The sequence below is a fragment of the Hypomesus nipponensis genome, chromosome 15, assembly GCF_054491055.1.
Source record: "Hypomesus nipponensis isolate SF chromosome 15, ASM5449105v1, whole genome shotgun sequence".
Classification (NCBI taxonomy): domain Eukaryota; kingdom Metazoa; phylum Chordata; class Actinopteri; order Osmeriformes; family Osmeridae; genus Hypomesus; species Hypomesus nipponensis.
In genome coordinates, this window is record NC_140375.1 from 17032186 (window position 1) to 17053317 (window position 21132).

General features: G+C 42.4%; 2 protein-coding genes across 2 annotated transcripts; both read right to left on the reverse strand.

The window, feature by feature from the left end:
• Nucleotides 1-747: 747 nt before the first annotated feature.
• On the reverse strand, nucleotides 748-13444 carry LOC146257840 (uncharacterized). The gene is made up of 2 exons (XM_084674390.1): nucleotides 13372-13444; nucleotides 748-6568 (listed from the first exon to the last, which is right to left on the reverse strand). The coding sequence occupies exon 2, from the start codon at nucleotides 6436-6438 to the stop codon at nucleotides 4588-4590; it is 1851 nt and encodes a 616-aa protein (XP_084530516.1). The 5' UTR covers nucleotides 6439-6568; nucleotides 13372-13444; the 3' UTR covers nucleotides 748-4587.
• A 4157-nt stretch (nucleotides 13445-17601) lies between these two features.
• LOC146257841 (uncharacterized) lies at nucleotides 17602-19776 on the reverse strand. Its single transcript, XM_084674398.1, has one exon. The coding sequence runs from the start codon at nucleotides 19602-19604 to the stop codon at nucleotides 18411-18413; it is 1194 nt and encodes a 397-aa protein (XP_084530524.1). The 5' UTR covers nucleotides 19605-19776; the 3' UTR covers nucleotides 17602-18410.
• Nucleotides 19777-21132: the final 1356 nt, after the last annotated feature.

The window sequence follows — 21132 nt, forward strand, 5'->3', positions numbered from 1 at the left end:
ATGTCTCCGCCCATGATCAAGTGTGATTGGCCAGTAGGAGATCTGCACCTTTCACCTATATGAATGAAATAGTTTGTCTGTCATAATGGGCTACTTTGCATATATTGAGAGGTGTATGTCTCTCAGGTTTATTTTGACTGGAGAAACAAAACACTGAGACAAAAACGTATTTGGCATTTAACTCCTCTTCATAGTAATTTGTTTTTTTTCCCCTCTCAGGTCATAAATACCTTAAGCCTCCCAGACTTCACGTCTCCCCCCTCTTGACCTAACTAATCTACATTTTACCAAGAATCTCACATAAATTCACCCTCTTGACTCGACTATATTTCTGCCAACTGTAAACTACTATTAAACTCACATACATTGTACATACGTATATCCTAAAATTCCATTACAGGGCTGAGGCAGAACGTATAAGCAGAACTCTCTCTGAGACTTCTGACAAGACTGTTCTCACAAAGGCCTTTGTCTTCTCTACTCTAGTGGCTCTGTGTGATTTGAATCGTCGCGATGGCCGTTTCAATACAATTTATTCAGTTTGATTTAGCCCAGGCAAGGGCAGATCGAGATTGCAGAATTCAAGCGACAAACAACTGTCACAGGTTATATAACTATTTAATGACCAAAGACCACAATGTTTTATTTCCCATCATTCAATGTATTTTTCCTATACATAAATGAACTGACGTAACAAATGTTCTGTACGTCTTCGATCAGTTCTCAAAGTTTAAAAACAGCACTGGAACACAGCAGGGTTGATGCAAAGTGTTTAATTGGTCCTCAGGTGAGAAACATTCCCAATACAACGTGAGCATGGTCCCAGGATCAGACTGACGTTCTCTCCAGACATTTCACTTTTACAGTCTTCTCCCTATTGTAGTTTAATATGGTACAATACTTGTTGGTACTCAGATGGTCCCCTTGTTCTAGGGGTTTTAAATTACAGGAACTTTCCTTCATAGAAAATTCTCCCAATTTAGGCCTTGAACAGCCGGATGCACTAGGCTCCTGGGCATTAGGCCACAAATATGTCTCATTAGTTATAGCTGGGCCTTCCTGGTTCTTATGGAAGCACACACATATTATTCTCCCCCACTCAGCCCCTAATTATCCAGATCTTCTTATTTGGGGCTTTATTTATTCTATCATTTTTGAGGGGTAAAAGATTATCAGTCAACAGCTTTGCATCTGGTTTCCAATAATATAGGTTATACTAATATGGTTTCCAGTAATATAGCATATACTAAAAAGTGATTAAAATCAATAATCATTACCCATTTTCATAATTACAACAGTGTAATGTTTTTTCCACAGCAGGACCTTGCAATTTCATCACAGATTAAAATGACCATACCTGATTTCCAGTGTCCTTGGCTCGAGCACTCAGGACACCAGCATAACGGGGCTGAAGGGGTACATTAACGCTGGACAAACTTGATGGGTACGTTTTTTGGGGGCAAGTCTTTTCTCATATCTTGTTGGGTTTCTCAACACTTCAGATGCCAAACTTAACATGAAATTATATTACATTGTACAACATTGTATCCATAGAGGAACTTGATTCTGAAAGTATGGTGTCAAAATGAAGACTTTAAGTTATTAATAACTTTCACAATTTTCCCTGCATTGGTCACTATGTTAGCTAGCTAGCTAAGTAACATCACCAGCTGTTTGAATTAGTCAGAGAGAAGCTAGCAATGCAGTAGTTGTGTTCCTTATCTGACAAGGTGACTTGGGTGTCTACTACTATCTGAAATGCAAGTAGGCCTAGCTAACGTGAAATGAATCCAGTTAATCGCACCACAACGATTACACTATGTTGTCAGGGTTCACACACACTAGCTGCATTTGCATAGCTAGCAAACAAACCGATGGAGTAAACATTAGCTAGCACCTATTCCATTTGGCGTCGTCAAAAGATGGAAACTTTGCTATCGTCAATTTAATCCAAGATCTGCACGGATATTGTAGTTCTTCCAAATCCATTTGCCATGGTTAGCGATACTGAACAGAACTATACTATATTCTACTATTGTCATAATAATCTTAAAATGGTCTCGTTGCAAAAGCGAAATCGTCTCTAGGGACTTGAAAGCAACACACACTATAGGCTGGGTTCTTTTCGCATTAACCAACTATAATAAAGATTGACTCACAAAATTAGTGCCCATTCTCAGATTTGTACTTAAAATAACAAAACAAGACAGCAGTGTCACTGGGTTCTAAAGGTTCCTTTCAAGTTCCCTTCAGAAGGCGAGTCAGGCTTCTCTGTGTGAAGGTAAATTCAACAATAAGAATGAACAGGTCTCAAAATAATTACAATAATTCACAGCTGGGACCCTCAATAATCCTCTCTAAAAGAGAAAATCATTAATGAGTTGTGTATCTCAACACCTTAGTTGCCAATGTAACATAAAATGATATTACATTGTACAACATTGTATCCATAGAGGAACTTGACTCTGAAAGTATGGTGTCAAAATGAAGACTTTAATTAGAAAATCAATAAAAACACAATCATGAGAATATAAACACTATAATAAAGTAAACAATAATAAAATTGGGAGTCAGATGGCTGAGCGGTGAGGGAGTCGGGCTTGTAATCAGAAGGTTGCCGGAACAATTCCCCACCGTGCCAAATGATGTGTCCTTGGGCAAGGCACTTCACCCTACTTGCCTCGGGGGGAATGTCCCTGTACTTACTGTGAGTCGCTCTGGATAAGAGTGTCTGCTAAATGACTAAATGTAAAATATAAGGTATAATTCTTGCCTGTCTTGCTTGTTCTGGTTCTTGATCTTCTGCTGTACTTTATATGTGCATCTGGTGTATTTAGCGTGACGTACAGTGAATGAAATATAATGTAATTGTAGCCAGTGTGAAGCGGCTTCTCTTTGGCATAGCTGGTAGTGGTGGCTCTTGGAAAAGTCGGAGATGGCGTGTTTAACCTTCAGTGAAGGGTGGACACGGTCCAGAAAAGTCTGACGGAACTCGCAAGACCACGTCCGTTACATACCGTCACGTAATGTCCTCAGACAGGTCTTTCCAAAGCATAGGGTGCTAATGCTAAAATCCTTAACAATCCTTCAGTATTTACACAATTATAGGGGTTCATCAGAACAACTAAGTATTGTATTCCTTTAAGTACAGATACGGTTTCAAGAACAACCTGCATGAGCCTCAACAGGTCTTGTAGTTAAAACAATAACAAACAAACCAATCTTACTCAACAAATGGGTCAAACACACAGACAGTCTAAAGGGCTGCACAGATAAAGGGGGTAAACCTGATAATTAATATTGAGCTCCTTGGGTTTCATCTGAAATTTAAAATGTGTGCTTCAAAACTGAAAGGTGTCAGCCAGTGTTTACCTAGATTCTCCCCAGTCTGACACAGCTTCCAATCCCGTGTTACAGGGGTAGAGTATGTTCCCTGTGTCTGGTCATGTTAGACTGTAGATCTGGTGTTACTGCATGTGCTGTCCCAGTAGGTGCAGGCCAGTAGTTCTTCCAGCTGTGCGTCATACAGAAGTAGTTCTCTCAGGTGGTGACTGCTGCTGCTTTTCTATCATAAATGTGCAAGACATTCTTAAATAGGTCATTTGTTTGAGATAAATAGTCAGGGTGGGCTGCTTAGATCTTCTCTCTTATGTGGGTCCTGCGCAGGGGCGTCTTAATATCACTTTATGCCCCTGGGCTATGGACTTTTTTAAATTTTTTGAGACCCCCCCGCCTGCTAATCCCAAAAGTTTTGTCTTGGTAGTGATTGAGTTGCTTGTATTTTCATTTACGTTCCGTTGCACGGTTTAGGCTGAAATTCCGTTTTTTTGGCAAAAAGTGCCACGTGTCAACAAACTAAGGGAACTGTGCTAGCCTACGTCACAACGTCAGCACACGTTAGCAACGACGCATGGATACAACGTGCATTGCCGTTGTACTCACAGCAAGTATTGTATCGTGCCATGGTGTACAGCATTATACATTTAAGCAATTCAAGACTTGCATGTACAGTAAGTAATGTCACATTAAATAATGTATTTAAACTCAAGCTTGTGTGGTCGTCACTGTATTCAATGCCACAGCCTAAAATATACTGTATGTCAAAAGAAACGTCTTTAATTTCCAGCGCATTCAAACAATCCCCTCATTGTAGTTTGGCTAGCAACAGCAGCTAGGCTAGCTTGCTCGTAGCACAATTCAGCTTCTCCACGCAGGGCTCTAGACTGACTGAGACCAAAGAGTCGCGTTTAGGGGCATATTTTCAGTTAGCAGATGGTAGCTACTGTTTGAATCGCGATGCCATCTGAAAAATACTGCCGATGGTGACAAGGTTGTTAAAATAGCTTGTTTAAAAGGGGGTTCAGCGTGTTTCATAAATGGACCCATTTGCAACCGACACAAGCAAGCACACTACCCTCTATAGTTTTTGTTACATTTTGTTTAGATAAGGGGGAGGGGGGCCTCCCTCCACATCCACCACCGGATGCCACTGTAGAGCAGAGTAATGATACCGCGAATACAGACGTTTATCATCATTATTATTTTGTATTATTATTAAGAGGCCCCTGATTGGTCGAGGCCCCGGGCTTAATCCCAGGTAAGCCCGTGCAATAAGGCGCCAACTCTGGGATTGCCTGGCTGTTTTATGGTTTCACCACAGAGGTCTCCAGTGTGGTAGGTCATGCGGTGATGTCTGAGAAAGCCAGGCTGGCCAAAGGTTTCATCACAGAGGTCACAGCTGTAGGGCTTCTCTCCAGTGTGGATCATGCGGTGATATCTGAGATTGCCAGCCTGGCTAAAGGTTTTATCACAGAGGTCACAGTTGTAGGTCTTCTCTCCAGTGTGGATCCTGCGGTGAACTCTTAATTCCTTAGTCTCTCTGAAGGTTTCATCACAGAGGTCACAGCTGTAGGGCTTATGTCCAGTGTGGTAGATCATGTGATGATGTTTGAGATTGCCTGCCTGGGTAAATGTTTTACCACAGAGGTAACAGCTGAAGGGCTTCTCTCCAGTGTGGATCATGCGGTGATGTCTGAGATTGCCTGCCTGGGTAAAGGTTTTACCACAGAGGTCACAGCTGAAGGGCTTCTCTCCAGTGTGGATCATGCGGTGATATCTGAGATTGCCTGCCTGGGTAAAGGTTTTACCACAGAGGTCACAGCTGAAGGGCTTCTCTCCAGTGTGGATCATGCGGTGATATCTGAGATTGCCGGCCTGGGTAAAGGTTTTATCACAGAGATCACAGCTGTAGGTCTCCTCTCCAGTGTGGATCCTGCGGTGAACTGTTAATTCCTTAGTCTCTCTGAAGGTTTCATCACAGAGATCACAGCTGTAGAGCTTATCTTCAGTGTGGGTCCTGCGGTGAACTGTTAATTCCTTAGTCTCTCTGAAGGTTTCATCACAAAGGTCACAGCTGTAGGGCTTATCTCCACTGTGGATCCTGCGGTGAACTGTTAATTCCTTAGTCTCTCTGAAGGTTTCATCACAGAGGTCACAGCTGTAGGGCTTATCTCCAGTGTGGATCATGCGGTGATGTCTGAGATTGCCTGCCTGGGTAAAGGTTTTACCACAGAGGTCACAGCTGAAGGGCTTCTCTCCAGTGTGGATCATGCGGTGATATCTGAGATTGCCTGCCTGGGTAAAGGTTTTATCACAGAGGTCACAGCTGTAGGTCTTCTCTCCAGTGTGGATCCTGCGGTGAACTGTTAATTCCTTAGTCTCTCTGAAGGTTTTATCACAGAGATCACAGCTGTAGAGCTTATCTTCAGTGTGGGTCCTGCGGTGAACTGTTAATTCCTTAGTCTCTCTGAAGGTTTCATCACAGAGGTCACAGCTGTAGGGCTTATCTCCAGTGTGGTAGATCATACGGTGATGTCTGAGATTCCCAGCCTGGGTAAAGGTTTTACCACAGAGGTCACAGCTGAAGGGCTTCTCTCCAGTGTGGATCATGCGGTGATATTTGAGATTGCCAGCCTGGCTAAAGGTTTTATCACAGAGGTCACAGCTGTAGGTCTTCTCTCCAGTGTGGATCCTGCGGTGAACTGTTAATTCCTTAGTCTCTCTGAAGGTTTCATCACAGAGATCACAGCTGTAGAGCTTATCTTCAGTGTGGGTCCTGCGGTGAACTGTTAATTCCTTAGTCTCTCTGAAGGTTTTATCACAGAGGTCACAGCTGTAGGGCTTATCAGTGTGGCTCTTGCGGTGTGATCTGAGACTGCCAGCCTGGCTAAAGGTTTCATGACAGAGGTCACAGCTGTAGGGCTTCTCTCCAGTGTGGATTCTGCGGTGAGCTCTGAGATGGCTTGTGTGGCTAAAGGTTTTACCACAGAGGTCACACCTGTGGGACTTCTTCTTTCTAGTGTGGATTCTCATGTGCCACTTGAGTCTAGTGGATGAGGAAAGGCTCTTCCCACATATATCACAGTGATGTGTCTTCATAACTCAGGTCTCTCTTTGTTCTCTGTCTGGTCTCTCTGGATCCTGTATCTAGTCTCTGGAAGCTTGTTTCTCTCTGGTTGAGTTTCTCTGGTTGAGTCTGTCTCTCAAATATGATTGGCCAGTAGGAGATCTGGAAGAAACAGTTCCAAGTTAGTGAGAACTCAGCTTTAAAAGAACTCCATTGTCATAATATCCACTGCATGTGTAATGTTATTTGTACTGGAGAAACACACAGTACTGTGAGAAACCCTAATCTCTGCCATACAGCTCCTCACAGCTTGGTTTACTTCAAAATAATAATAGCCAATATGATTAAAAGAAGGGCAGGCAGTCAGTGTACCCCTTAAAGATTGGTCGTGTTTATTGCTGTATTGCAACGCCCACAGACTGTTTTGATATTACCATCAAACTTTTGGATTGTATTGGTTGCTATCAAGACATTCAGTTACTTACGGCAAATATGACCAGTTATTTTCAACAGCATGGCCTACCCTGCCTTTAATTACTACACAATAAGCATTACATGTGTACATTAACAGTAAAGAGACTTTGGATTGGAATTGCAAAGTTTTGAATCAAATAATATTAATATGCTCTCTTGCATGTGTCTCATTTTCAATTAAAAACGTAGGCTATAGTTACAACATAGAAAGTACATCACGGAATGATTATGAGCACAACTTATTTGTCTCCACTGCATTGGCAAATTATAACCTTACTGATCTTTTCTGATCTTGATATTTAGTGTATAATTTTGTAATGTCAGCCTTGTCAGGCTATTATTAACATTGCCGACCACACGTAATGCTAAACGTTAGTGTCATTCGGTTAACGCAGTTATAGCTGGCTAAGCGCTAGCTCCTAACATTAGTCACTCCAACATCGTAATGTTGGACGAGGCGAGCTATGCTATTTCTCGTGAACCACAGACTGTGCAGCAAGCTAAACACTCACCTTTCTTCAAAAACAAATCGCTGATAATCTGGGCCCCTGATGTGCTCCTGGCCTCTTTTCTTCCTCCTCAGTTTTTTTGGCGTCCCGATTTCTGTTTCTGTTTGGGTATTGTCAGTTCTCTATTGATAACCAGCTGGCTGCTGCTGCAGTTTGTGAGCTTTAACGTTACGCGCAAATTTTCAAAAGAGGAGTGAACCATGGACCAAACAATTTTTTCAAGAAGGGTGTGGATTGAGGTGTGGGATGAGGATTGTTTGTCCTCATGTTTGTGGTCTCTCACAGTTTGAAAATCTTATAAGGTTAAAAAAATTGTGTAGTGTGTCCCCAGCATAAGATGGGGGCGCATCTTATCTACCCCTTTTAAATTTGGTAACGGGGTCCAGCAGGGCGGTATATTATCCCCAGCCCTGTTTAATATCTGGACAACCTTTCCATGCAGCTGGGGGGATGCAGAACAGGTTGTATGAAATGTGATTCCCTGGTCAACCACTTTATGTATGCTGATGACCTAGCTTTACTATCCCCTAGCAGCGGGTTTCAACAGCTGCTTAACATCTGGTCTAATTATGGGGTTGAGTTTGATGTTCAATATAATGCCAAGAAGACAGTGGCGTAACTATAGGGAGTGCAGCTGCACAAGGGCCCCTGGCGAAAGGGGGCCCGTCCTTGATCTCATCGTAAAAGTGAGGCAACCTGAACGGGCCCCTTGCTCCGCTCTAACACCGCAAGATGCAACCTACACATGATCCAGTCCCATCAATTCGCAAACATTTCTCAATTATGGTGTCATAATTATGAGCTATCACCTGCCCAATAACATTTTAAAAACAGTCAGTCTTAACAGCAGATAATTCATTTTTCCTCATTTGCCTTTTGCTGAATGAAACAAATCTCGTTTTTATTACACACGATTGTTCCCATCCAAGTGTTGGAATACCACAGACAGTTGTTGTTGGGATACTACAGTTGTGTTGCATTAGTGTTTTGAAGCAAATTAGGCTACCCCATGCCATGCCCTTTAAATATAAAAGTGGCTCCAGAAAGCGGCAGGAACAAAAAGAGCAAGATGTAAGGGTGGCAAAGCTGTCTATCCTCATTTGGATTTATGGCAAAGCGTGTTGAAGAGGACGCTACGTCTGACCCCCAGCCCGGCAACGCAATGAGTGTGAAACTCAGCCACCAGGGTAGGCTAATAATGACTTATTACACGGCGGCTGTTAATACTGTAGAATGCCCCATTCACTTGAATGTTCACCTTCTGCAGTCAATTATTTTTTGATGACAGACGGGTGCTATGAATAACTGACCGCTGTCAAGGCAAGTGGACTTTTTGCCTCAGATTCACGTCTTTCGTAGCAATCCGCAAGTAGTCCGGTAACTTTTCAACCCCAGCGTACTCAGTTGCTTAGCGACGTCAGCTGATTTGAAGCCTAAAGAATGTTCAACGTCTATGAAGTTCAACGTCTTTGGCGAACTATTTCTCTGCTGATCAACACTACGAATGGTAACAAATAAACTGCAAAAAGACAAACTGTGTTAAGTTATTTTTGTTGGCAAGTAGCTGTGTAATAAGCGGGATAATGTATAGAATGTAAGGGATAACCTGGCTGACTACGAATGGTAACAAATAAACAGCAAAAAGACAAACTGTGTTAAGTTATTTTTGTTGGCAAGTAGCCGTGTAATAAGCGGGATAATGTATAGAATGTAAGAGATAACCTGGCTGAATTAAGCCCCTTCAGGGCGAAACAAAACCCCTCTGCTTCGCGTCGGGGTGCTGTTCGCCCTGTTGGGGCTTATTTTCCCAATAATGACCGGCGTTCTATACATTATCCCTTACATAACGTTTACTGTCTGGTGTATGCAGTTGACATGGCTATTAAACGTCATAAAAATGCACATATAGGCCTAGGCTATAGACCAATTATCACCCGACGTCACACAACTGTCAAGCAGGCTCAACTGCGCATGTCGGTTGCAAAAGACGAACTTCTCCCCGGTCTATTACACTTGGAGTGTCAATCAGGTCATCATATATCTCTGGCCACTGGATTGCAGGCTTTTGGACAAATACATTTACGTTTCACTTGTCTATGCACAAAAGTCACTTGACCCTGATCCCCTTAAATAGCCTGATCAAGTGATCGGGCAAAACTAGCCTGGCTAACGGAGTTCGCTTTAATCTCAGGCAAAGGACGAATGAAACAGGCTCGGTTAAATAAATCCGAGATACTGTCTATCTTCATCAGGCTCGTATCTACATTAGGCAGTCCTCCCTGACGTTTCTGGTGTAGTAAGGAGTGAAATACAATATTGTGCACACTGCCAGTGAGCGAGTCTGACTGAGGCTAACGTCAACAGTGTAACGGGGATGCAGTCTCACTCAGATTGCCAGTTTAAACAAATCAGAAAAATAATCACCAAGCCTACACAGACCACCTTCAGGATTACAAACATGCCCTCTTTACAGCCCGGTCCACCTACTACTCGCACCTCATCCATTCGGGCTCCACCAACCCCAGGACTCTTCTCCACCATCAGTAAACTCCTGAAACCTAGCAACAACATTACTTCTTCCTTCACAGTTCACAAGTGCGACACCTTCCTGTCATATTTCCAAAACAAAATCGACATCTACAGCAACCTGACCACTTCCCTTGCCTCTCCCACCCCCTATCCTACCTCTCCCACCACCCCACCTGTTCCCCCCCCCCCCCTGTACCACCCGGTCCTTGTCTCAGTTTCCCCCCCTGTCCCCAAAGCAGTTATCCGTTCTCATGGTCAGAATGAAAAGCACCACCTGTGTTCTGGACCCCATCCCATCCACACTTGTTAAAGATTGTTTCCCAGCGATCTCCCCTCTCATCATACGCATCATCAACTCCTCCCTCAGCTCCGGTTCAGATCCTTGAATACTCAAACTGGCTGCCATCACCCCCATCCTCAAGAAACCTGGACTCAACCATGACGACATGTCTAATTTCCGGCCCATCTCCAATCTCCCTCTTCTGTCAAAAATACTGGAACGCGTTGTCGCCTCAGTGCTGAAAACCCACCTCATCTCCAATAACCTGTACGAACAATTCCAATCTGGCTTCCGCCCACAACACAGCACTGAAACAGCCTTTCTGAAAGTCACCAACAATCTCCTCCTCTCTTCAGACTCCGGCCACCTAAACATCCTCATCTTTCTCGACCTCACTGCAGCCTTTGACACTGTTAACCACTCTATCCTCCTCTCCCGCCTTCAATCCACCATTAATATCACTGGCACTCCCCTTTCCTGGCTCAGATCGTACCTTACTGACCGACAACAGTTCATCCACATCAACAACTGCACCTCCTCCCCTGCCCCTTTGTCCCAAGGCGTCCCCCAGGGTTCAGTGCTTGGTCCCCTCCTATTCATCCTTTGTCTGCTTCCCCTCGGCAACATCATACGCTTTCACTGCTACGCCGATGATATCCAACTTTACATTTCCACTACCTCCATCACCCTTGCGACAATCTCCACCTTAACCAACTGTCTCAGTGAAATTAAATCCTGAATGCAAATAAACTTTCTCAAATCAACTGTGACAAAACAGACTTCATCATGATCGGTCCGTTTTCCCTCACCAAAGCCGCCCACAACCTCACCAACAACATTGACAACTCCGCTCTGTCCCCCTCCCCTCACATCCGTAACCTTGGCATCATTTTAGATAGTGACCTCACCTTCGAGCGTCACGTCAATAACATCACCAGGACTGCATTCTTCCATCTCAAAAACATTGCACACCTCCGTCCATCACTCTCCTCCTCCTCCACTGCCGAGATTCGGATCCACTCGTTCATCACTTCCAGACTCGATTATTGCAATAGCATCCTTTACGGCTCACCATCCAAAATCCTCAATAAACTCCAGTACATCCAGAACTCCGCCGCACATCTGCTCACTCACACCTGCTCCTGTGACCACATCACCCCCGTCCTCCAGAAGCTCCACTAGCTCCCCGTCCCACAACGCATTCCCTTTAAAATCCTTCTTCTCACTCACAAAGCCCTTCACAACCAGGCCCCCCGCTACCTCACCGACCTGCTTCACCACCACACTCCCTCCCGCTCCCTCCGTTCCTCTGATGCCAACCTCCTATCCACCCCACTCAGGACCAAGCACCGAACCTGGGGTGACAGAGTTTTTTTCCATCGCCGCTCCCTCCCTTTGGAATTCACTCCCCAAACCCATCAGAGACTGCACCAACCTGTCAATTTTTAAATCATTAGTTAAAACGCACCTTTTTAGATCTGCTTTTAATGTGTAAAAATTCTGTGATTTTATATGATGTACTTGTTTTATGTTTATTTTAACCATGTAAAGTGACTGAGTATCTTGAAAAGCTCTATATAAATAAAATGTATTATTATTATAATCGACCAGCTGGCTAAAAGCATAATTCCCATACCTCTTGAAAGCTGCCCTGCTGACTTTTTAGATGTACAATTGACTGTAAAACTGTAAAATTATGAACTTTGTGACGCGAAGACATGGTTGCCTCTCGACTATGCGGTCTGTACCGGGCGACATTCTCACTCAAATTTCAAGACTTTCGTGACCCGAATCAAAATTCTGATGCGACAGATCAATGGGTAATGGCTTTCTCTCTTAAAGGCTGTCCTCCTCGACCTTTTTGGTCTTTTTAAATCTAACTATTTGTATTATCCGTGTAGTCCTTTTCCCATTTAAAATGCTATCCTTTCCCGGTTTTCTGCAGCCACAACGCGCGCGCATCCCGAATGTTTATAAACAAATAATTGGTCTGCAGGCAGCAGCCAGGTTAGATAGTGTAATGTTCGCCTCAATGCTGCAGTGTTAGATTAAGGAGGCGAGGAATGGTTGCGACTTCCTTGCATTTATTTAGGCAGAACAGATGAATTCTGATCACTGTTGGCCGTGGATTTCTCTCTAGTTCGCAACCGAACCAACCGAACCCCGCTCTTCCTCACTCCCGGTTGTCTCCCCCCCTCTCGCGAGACAATCCCCCCCCCCCCCCCCAATAGGTCTCAACAACAGAACCACGTCAACCTTGCTGATAACATTAGTGCATAACACAAACACATGTGAACATTCATCTAACTGATTGACAATAACAGGAACTCAATAACTCAGCTCGTTACAATATTGTAAACTATGTGCAGGATGTAATCGGAAAATAGCTAAAGCTAGATAGGCTATGCTAGTTTACGTTTAGTCTATCTAACGAACATAAAATCAAATATTCAACATTGAAGTGACTGGTTTTTTTTTTAGACTAGTACCCAGATAGCACACATAACAGTCGGCTAATGATGGCAAATGATCAGATTTCTTCTCATCTCTGTGCTCTATTTCAAACGTCGCAGATACGTCGGCCCATTGCCGACTGTTCCATTATGCTCATTCCGTGTTGTAGGCCTATTGCAAGCATATCTAGAGCCAGAGACTCGCGAGTCAGAGACGTTCACTTTTTAAACCGTCATTTATCTTCACATAGAAGGAGCAGTAGTTGTTAGCTTAAGTAAATGAAAGTAGAAAAATATCAAAAAGTTTTGCGATAAGTAACATATGCCTACAACAATGTGTAAAGTTATTGTAATGAGCTAGCTTCATTGGTGTTTTCATTCAAACATATTGTAGAAACCCTTAATTGTACGTCATAAGTAGCCTACATTTCCCTGCGCATTGCTAAGCTCAACACTCAATAATTTCGCCTGACGATAGGTCGGTAAGGGGCCCGTTGTGGAGATCTGCACTTGGGCCCGCCAAGTCATTGTTGCGCCGCTGCAAAAAGAGCGTGGTTATAATTCCCTCAAGCATTCGTGGACACAAGCGGTTTCCTTGCTACAGGTTTATTCTCTGAATACACCGTGAAAACTAAGCAATATAGACACATTAGCTTAACACAAACAAAAAATGACATATACATAACGTACAACACGTAAATATAGACGCAAACAACATACCTCGTTGGCTGTATGCTTAAACAACGGAATATACGTTTTTCTAGGTAGCTAACATCTTTTTGCTCGTTGCTTCTCCCATGCACAAGCTTCCCACAAGGCCTTGCGGGAAGACTTCAAAATAAAAGCACTTTTCTCTTTCCAAATAGTTACTAAATAATACTGAACGAACATTATGGAATTCTAAATAATGAATAACGTTCAAATCAAATGATAAATTTATATAATATATGTCTGTAGAACTAAGGATGTCATGGATATTAAGTTCCCTGCCTTTCAACTTTCTGGGCAAACTCTGGGGGTGTCCAATAGTACCAAATACTTAGGGCACATTATTACAGACACATTGGAGGATGATGCCGACATGTTCAGACAGAGGAGGGTGCTCTATGTCCAAGCTAACATGCTGGTTAAAAAAATCCACCACTGTACACTTGACGTTAAAATGAATTTGTTTAGAGCTTACTGCACCCTTCTCTATACACCTCCACTCTGGGTGAATTACAAGAAAAAGAGCTTGCGTAAATTGAAAGTAGCCTAAAATGACTGTCTTAGGATACTCCTGAAGGAACCCAGGAGTACTGGAGCCAATGAGCTGTTCTGCAATGTGGGTCTAACCACCGTCATGGCCTTGTTGAGGAATCTTACTTTTAGGTTTATGAGTCGGCTGGACCGCTCTGCAAATGTTATAATTGATCTGATGACAGACCTCTGTCAAGTACACTTTTAAGATCTGGGAACACTGACACAAGTGCCTTTTAGCCCTTCTTTCCTTGCGTCTATTCTTCTATTTAATGAATTTAATGAAGCTCTTGTAATTAAAACAACAACAAACCAACCAATCTTACTCAACAAATGGGTCTAACACACACACTCTAAAGGGCTGCAGAGATAAAGGGGGTCAACCTGATAATTCATATTGAGCACCTTGATGGGTTTTGTCTGAAATGTCAAATGTGTGCTTCAAAACTGTAAGGTGTCAGCCAGTGTTTACCAAGATTCTCCCCAGTCTGACACAGCTTCCCCTCCATTGTTACAGGGGTAGAGTATGTTCCCTGTGTCTGGTCATGTTAGACTGTAGATCTGGTGTTACTGCATGTGCTGTCCCAGTAGGCGCAGGCCAGTAGTTCTTCCAGCTGTGCGTCATACAGAAGTTATCATGTGGTGACTGCTGCTGCTTTTCTATCATAAATGTGCAAGAAGTTCTTCAATAGGTCATTTGTTTGACAAAAAGTCAGGGTGGGCTGCTTAGATGTTCTCTCTTGTGTGGGTCCTGCGGTGAACTCTGACATTGCCTGCCTGGCTAAAGGTTTTATCACAGCACAAACAACTAACAACACAATGGAAGTAAAGCTAGCAAACTAGCACCGAAATTAGTTTAAAGCAAAGTTGCTAATCCTGGATACAACGTCAAAAGCAACACATAATGCCGCACTCACCTTCATAATTGTTTAAACTGCAACAGAGCTTTGAACTATAAATAGGCTACATTTGGTCTCACAATAAATGTTCAAACGTAGGGAAACTTCCCTTTACGTGTGACAAACTAGGCTACATTGATTAGAGCTCACATAACCGTGGATCTCTCGGTCGAGCCAGGTATATGGCGTGAAATTAGTGCCAGGGGAGCAAGCTCTGTAAAAAAGATTTGTAACTTGCAAAAAAGATTTGTGTCTGTAGAAAATGTTTTGTGTACTTGCAAAAAAGATTTGTAACTTGCAAAAAAGATTTGTGTCTCCTATATAGTGATGGGAAGTTCGGATCATTTTACTGATTCGGTTCTTTGACTCTTAGATATTCAACATGTTGAAAATTTGCGATTAGAAATTCTGATGTGTGGGGGAACCCCGAGGGCAAACTCAGAGTTTATCACCGAGGTGAAATGAGTTTCATATTCAAGATTCAACAGACATTCATATTCGTACCTCCGTGTCATTTTTAGGGACCGGGGTAAAAGAGTTGACAATCCGAATATTTCTTCAATATCTTTGTCAATAATTACCATAGAACCTTCAGACCTGTTGCACATTATTCTACTACTTGCTGACCAAGTTGTCCAAGCTTTGGTTAGGTGATAACATTGATTATTGATTAACCCATAGCCAATAAATCAACAAAAACATCATGGTCATTATTGACAAAGTTATTGAGGAAATCCTGGAAAATGTGTGTTTTTGTTGATTTATTGGCTATGGGTTGATCAATAATCAACTTTATCACCAAACCAAAGCTTGGACAACTTGGTCAGCTAGTAGTAGAATAATGTGAAACAGATCTGAAGGTTCTATGGTCATTATTGACAAAGATATTGAGGAAATCGTGAAATATTGATGTTTTTGTTGATTTATTGGCTATGGGTTAATCAATAATCAACTTGATCACCAAACCAAAGCTTGGACAACTTGGTCAGCTAGTAGTAGAATAATGTGAAACAGGTCTGAAGGTTCTATGGTCATTATTGACAAAGATATTGAGGAAATCGTGAAATATTGATGTTTTTGTTGATTTATTGGCTATGGGTTAATCAATAATCAATTTTATCACCAAACCAAAGCTTGGACAACTTGGTCAGCTAGTAGTAGAATAATGTGAAACAGGTCTTTAGATTCTATGGTCATTATTGACAAGGTTATTGAGGAAATCCTGAAATATTTGTGTTTTTGTTGATTTATTGGCTATGGGTTAATCAATAATAGACTTTATCACCAAACCAAAGCTTGGACAACTTGGTCAGCTAGTAGTAGAATAATGTGAAACAGGTCTTTAGATTCTATGGTCATTATTGACAAAGTTATTGAGGAAATCCTGAAATATTTGTGTTTTTGTTGATTTATTGGCTATGGGTTAATCAATAATCAATTTTATCACCAAACAAAAGCTTGGACAAATTGGTCAGTCAGTAGTAGAAGAATGTGCAACAAGTTTGAAGTTTGTATGGTCATTATTGACAAAGATATTGAGGAAATCCTGGAAAATTTGTGTTTTTGTTGATTTATTGGCTATGGGTTAACCAGTAATCAATTTTATCACCAAACCAAAGCTTGGACAACTTGGTCAGCTAGTAGTAGAAGAATGTAAAACAGGTCTGAAGGTTCTATGGTCATTATTGACAAAGTTATTGAGGAAATCATGAAATATTGATGTTTTGGTTGATTTATTGGCTATGGGTTAATCAATAATCAATGTTATCACTAAACCAAAGCTTGGACAACTTGGTCAGCTAGTAGTAGAATAATGTGAAACAGGTCTGAAGGTTCTATGGTCATTATTGACAAGGATATTGAGGAAATCCTGAAATATTGATGTTTTTGTTGATTTATTGGCTATGGGTTAATCAATAATCAATTTTATCACCAAACCAAAGCTTGGACAAATTGGTCAGTCAGTAGTAGAAGAATGTGTAACAAGTTTGAAGTTTGTATGGTCAATTTTGACAAAGATATTGAAGAAACATTCGGATTGTCAACTCTTTTAACCCGGTACCTAAATATGACGCGGAGGTACGAATATGAATGTCTGTTGAATCTCGAACATGAAACCGATTTCACCTCGGTGAGTTTATCACGTGAAACTAAACAATATCCAATCAGAAAGCAAGCTGAGAGAAGACAGAAGTATAACAAACGGAGTATCGGCGCAACAGAAAGTTAAAAGGAATTGTTTGTGGCAACAGCAAACGCTTTTCTTTTTTCCGTGAAAACAATTCCAAACACTATCATTGCAATTTCTTCCGCATATAGTCCGCCATGCTTATTCTTAAAATCTCGACAGATTTTGCAAGATGTCTTGTGTTAACAGTTGGGGCACTGGTTGGAAATCTGTGTGTGGTGTGCTGTCTTTGTCAAGTCATGGCACACCACACACTGTTGGAGCAAAACGGCTAAATCTAGGATTTTTTGTCCTCATGTTTGTGGTCTCACAGTTTGAAAATCTTATAAGGTAAAAAAAAATCGTTTAGTGTGTCCCCAGCATGAGATGGGGGAGCATCTTATCTACCCCTTTTAAATTTGGTAACGGGGTCCAGCAGGGCGGTATATTATCCCCAGCCTTGTTTAATATATGGACAACCTTTCCATGCAGCTTGGGGGATGCAGAACAGGTTGTATGAAATGTGATTCCCTGGTCAACCACTTTATGTATGCTGATGACCTAGTTTTACTATCCCCTAGCAGCAGCGGGTTTCAACAGCTGCTTAACATCTGGTGTAAATATGGGGTTGATTTTGATGTTCAATATAATGCCAAGAAGAGCGTGGTTATAATTCCCTCAAGCATTCGTGGACACAAGCGGTTTCCTTGCTACAGGTTTATTCTCTGAATACACCGTGAAAACTAAGCAATATAGACACATTAGCTTAACACGAACATAAAATGACATGTAAATACAGACTCAAACAACATACCTCGTTGGCTGTATGCTTGAACAATGGAATAGAAGTTTTTCTAGATGGCTAACATCTTTTTGCTCGTTGTTTCTCCCATGCACAAGCTTCCCACAAGGACTTGCGCGAAGACTTCAAAATAAAAGCACTTTTCTCTTTCCAAATAGTTACTAAATAATACTAAACGAAAATGATGAAATTCTAAATAATGACAAACGTTCAAATCAAATGCCTTTTAGCCCTTCTTTCCTTGCGTATTTCTATTTAATGAAGCTCTTGTAATTAAAACAATAAAAAACAAAAACAATCTTACTCAACAAATGGGTCTAACACACACACTCTAAAGGGCTGCAGAGATAAAGGGGGTCAACCTGATAATTCATATTGAGCACCTTGATGGGTTTCGTCTGAAATGTCAAATGTGTGCTTCAAAACTGTAAGGTGTCAGCCAGTGTTTACCAAGATTCTCCCCAGTCTGACACAGCTTCCCCTCCATTGTTACAGGGGTAGAGTATGTTCCCTGTGTCTGGTCATGTTAGACTGTAGATCTGGTGTTACTGCATGTGCTGTCCCAGTAGGTGCAGGCCAGTAGTTCTTCCAGCTGTGGGTCATACAGAAGTTCTCTCAGGTGGTGATTGCTGGGACAGCTTGGCCCCGGACATCACTGCTTTGGGGTTTTTCTATTGTGGACACGCAGGTGACTCTTCAGTCCGCTATTTGTTTTACCTGAATAGTCACAGAGGTCACAGCTGTAGGGCTTCTCTCCAGTGTGGATCCTGCAGTGAATTCTGAAATGGTCAGCCTGGCTAAAGGTTTTACCACAGAGGTCACAGCTGTAGGGCTTCTCTCCAGTGTGGATCCTGCAGTGAATTCTGAAATGGTCAGCCTGGCTAAAGGTTTTACCACAGAGGTCACAGCTGTAGGGCTTCTCTCCAGTATGGATTCTGCTGTGAACTTTGAAACTGCAACCACTGCTAAAGGTTTTACCACAGATGTCACAGTTGTAGGGCTTCTCTCCAGTGTGGATTCTGCTGTGAATTTTGAAATTGTTGGCATGGGTAAAGGTTTTATCACAGAGGTCACAGCTGTAGGGCTTCTCTCCAGTGTGGATTCTGCGGTGATCTGTGTAATTGTTAGCCGTGCTAAAGGTTTTACCACAGAGGTCACAGCTGTAGGGCTTCTTTCCAGTGTGGATCCTGCTATGAGCTCTGAAATTGTTAGCCTGGCTAAAGGTTTTATCACAGAGGTCACAGCTGTAGGGCTTCTCTCCAGTGTGGATTCTGCAGTGAGCTCTGAAATGGCCAGCCTGGCTAAAGGTTTTACCACAAAGGTCACAGCTGTAGGGCTTTTCTCCAGTGTGAATTCTGCGGTGAGCTCTGAAATGGCCAGCCTGGCTAAAGGTTTTACCACAGAGGTCACAGCTGTAGGGCTTCTCTCCAGTGTGGATCCTGCTATGAGCTCTGAAATTGTTAGCCTGGCTAAAGGTTTTATCACAGAGGTCACAGCTGTAGGGCTTCTCTCCAGTGTGGATTCTGCAGTGAGCTCTGAAATGGCCAGCCTGGCTAAAGGTTTTACCACAGAGGTCACAGCTGTAGGGCTTCTCTCCAGTGTGGATCCTGCTATGAGATTTGAAATGGTCAGCCTGGCAAAAGGTTTTACCACAGAGGTCACAGCTGTAGGGCTTCTCTCCAGTGTGGATCCTGCTATGAGATTTGAAATGGTCAGCCTGGCAAAAGGTTTTACCACAGAGGTCACAGCTGTAGGGCTTCTCTCCAGTGTGGATCCTCATGTGCCTCTTGAGGTTACCGGATGAGGAAAGGTTCTTCCCGCATGTATCACAGTGATGTGTCTCCATAACTCAGCTCTCTCTTTGTTCTGTCTGGTCCTTCTGGATCCTGTATTTAGTCTCTGTAGTCTCTCTGGTTGAGTCGCTGTTGTCTCTATGGTTGAATCTCTCTCTGTAGTCTCTCTGGAGCCTTAAGGTGTATCCTCTCTCTAGTCTCCGCCCATGATCGAGTATGATTGGCCATTAGGAGATCTGGAAGAAACAGTTCCAAGTTAATGAAAACTCAGCTAGGAACTCCATTGTCATAATGTCCACTCTGCATGTGTAATGTTATTTGTACTGGAGAAACACATGTTTCTCCAGAAACACATGCAAGTTTTGTGAAGCTAGCTATTTTTTTTTTTTTTTTTTTATATGATTCAAACCCAAACATTCCACTTCCTCCCTTCAAAGCCACAAAACTACAGTAACGAGAAGGGGGGCAGAGTGCGCGCAGGTACGTAGACAGACAGGTAGCCCGTCCAATCACTAGTCACTGTACCCCATAGAGTTAATATAACTAGAGACAGCTACTTCTGTCTTCCAAGATGGCGTCTCCATTCATTTCTATGAAAAGTGCTCAGTGGCGCAGTGAGGCAAGCGAGAGCGCGAGACTGGACGCAGCCATCTTTCCACTTCCGTGTCTTCCGGTCTATCTTTAAACAGTGGCTCTTTTTTTCCCTAGCTCCGAGACCTCGTGCACGCTTGCAACTAGCTGTACACGTCATACTTTGCGACAACCAGTCGCGAGCATAGATTGAAATGGTTACGAGCCTATGTTACGAGCGTGTGAGCTAAGGCATTGCAGTGGCAGAATGGGGTACAAGTCCGATAAGAATCAGACACATGATGCAAACTTAACGGAAATGTATTCTGTCACTGTATAGTATTCCTTTCACTTGTTTTTTAGGCTATAGGGCTAAATATAGGGCTATTCTAGATGGAACTCATCACATAGGTTGCTTTTTTTCTTTGTGATATAAGTATGATTTCCAACGCATTGTATCGGATGAAATAAACTGTTAGCATGAACAGCTCCGTCTTTGTTCTCGCCAGGCAAAGAAAGCTTTATAGTTATTTTGGTAACCGAAATCTTCCATAATGCAGACTTAGCATAGCTTACTTTCTTCACACTGCCTTCAATTTAACATCAGTGTAGAAATATGGCCATGTGTTTTATATGTTCATCCTAACCAAACGCCTATTAATGGATATAACGTGATCTAACAAGACTTGGTAATAATGTAATAAATAAAAGCTTGAGAACTGTGTCTAAAATATACTTTATTGGACATTTGCCTTTGAAAGGGGAATATTCGAAGAACCATATAGGCTACACGACGTTTCCATCAGATGTGAAACATTGAAACTGTGAAACAGATGTGGGGGTGAAACATTTAGTCACCGAGGACCTTCATTGTCCCACAAAAGCAGTCTGGCTTGATGACACGATCAACAAAAGAATAATGGGTGTGTTTAACAAAAGCTTCTGAAGGCAAGACTAATATTATTTAAATATAGGCCTATATAATTTCCTATTGTGGTTACCGGTTAAAGT

Bases quoted from the DNA above. Each gene is read 5' to 3' on its own strand.
- LOC146257840 (XM_084674390.1), bottom strand. From the start codon at position 6,438: ATGAAGACACATCACTGTGATATATGTGGGAAGAGCCTTTCCTCATCC.
- LOC146257841 (XM_084674398.1), bottom strand. From the start codon at position 19,604: ATGGAGACACATCACTGTGATACATGCGGGAAGAACCTTTCCTCATCC.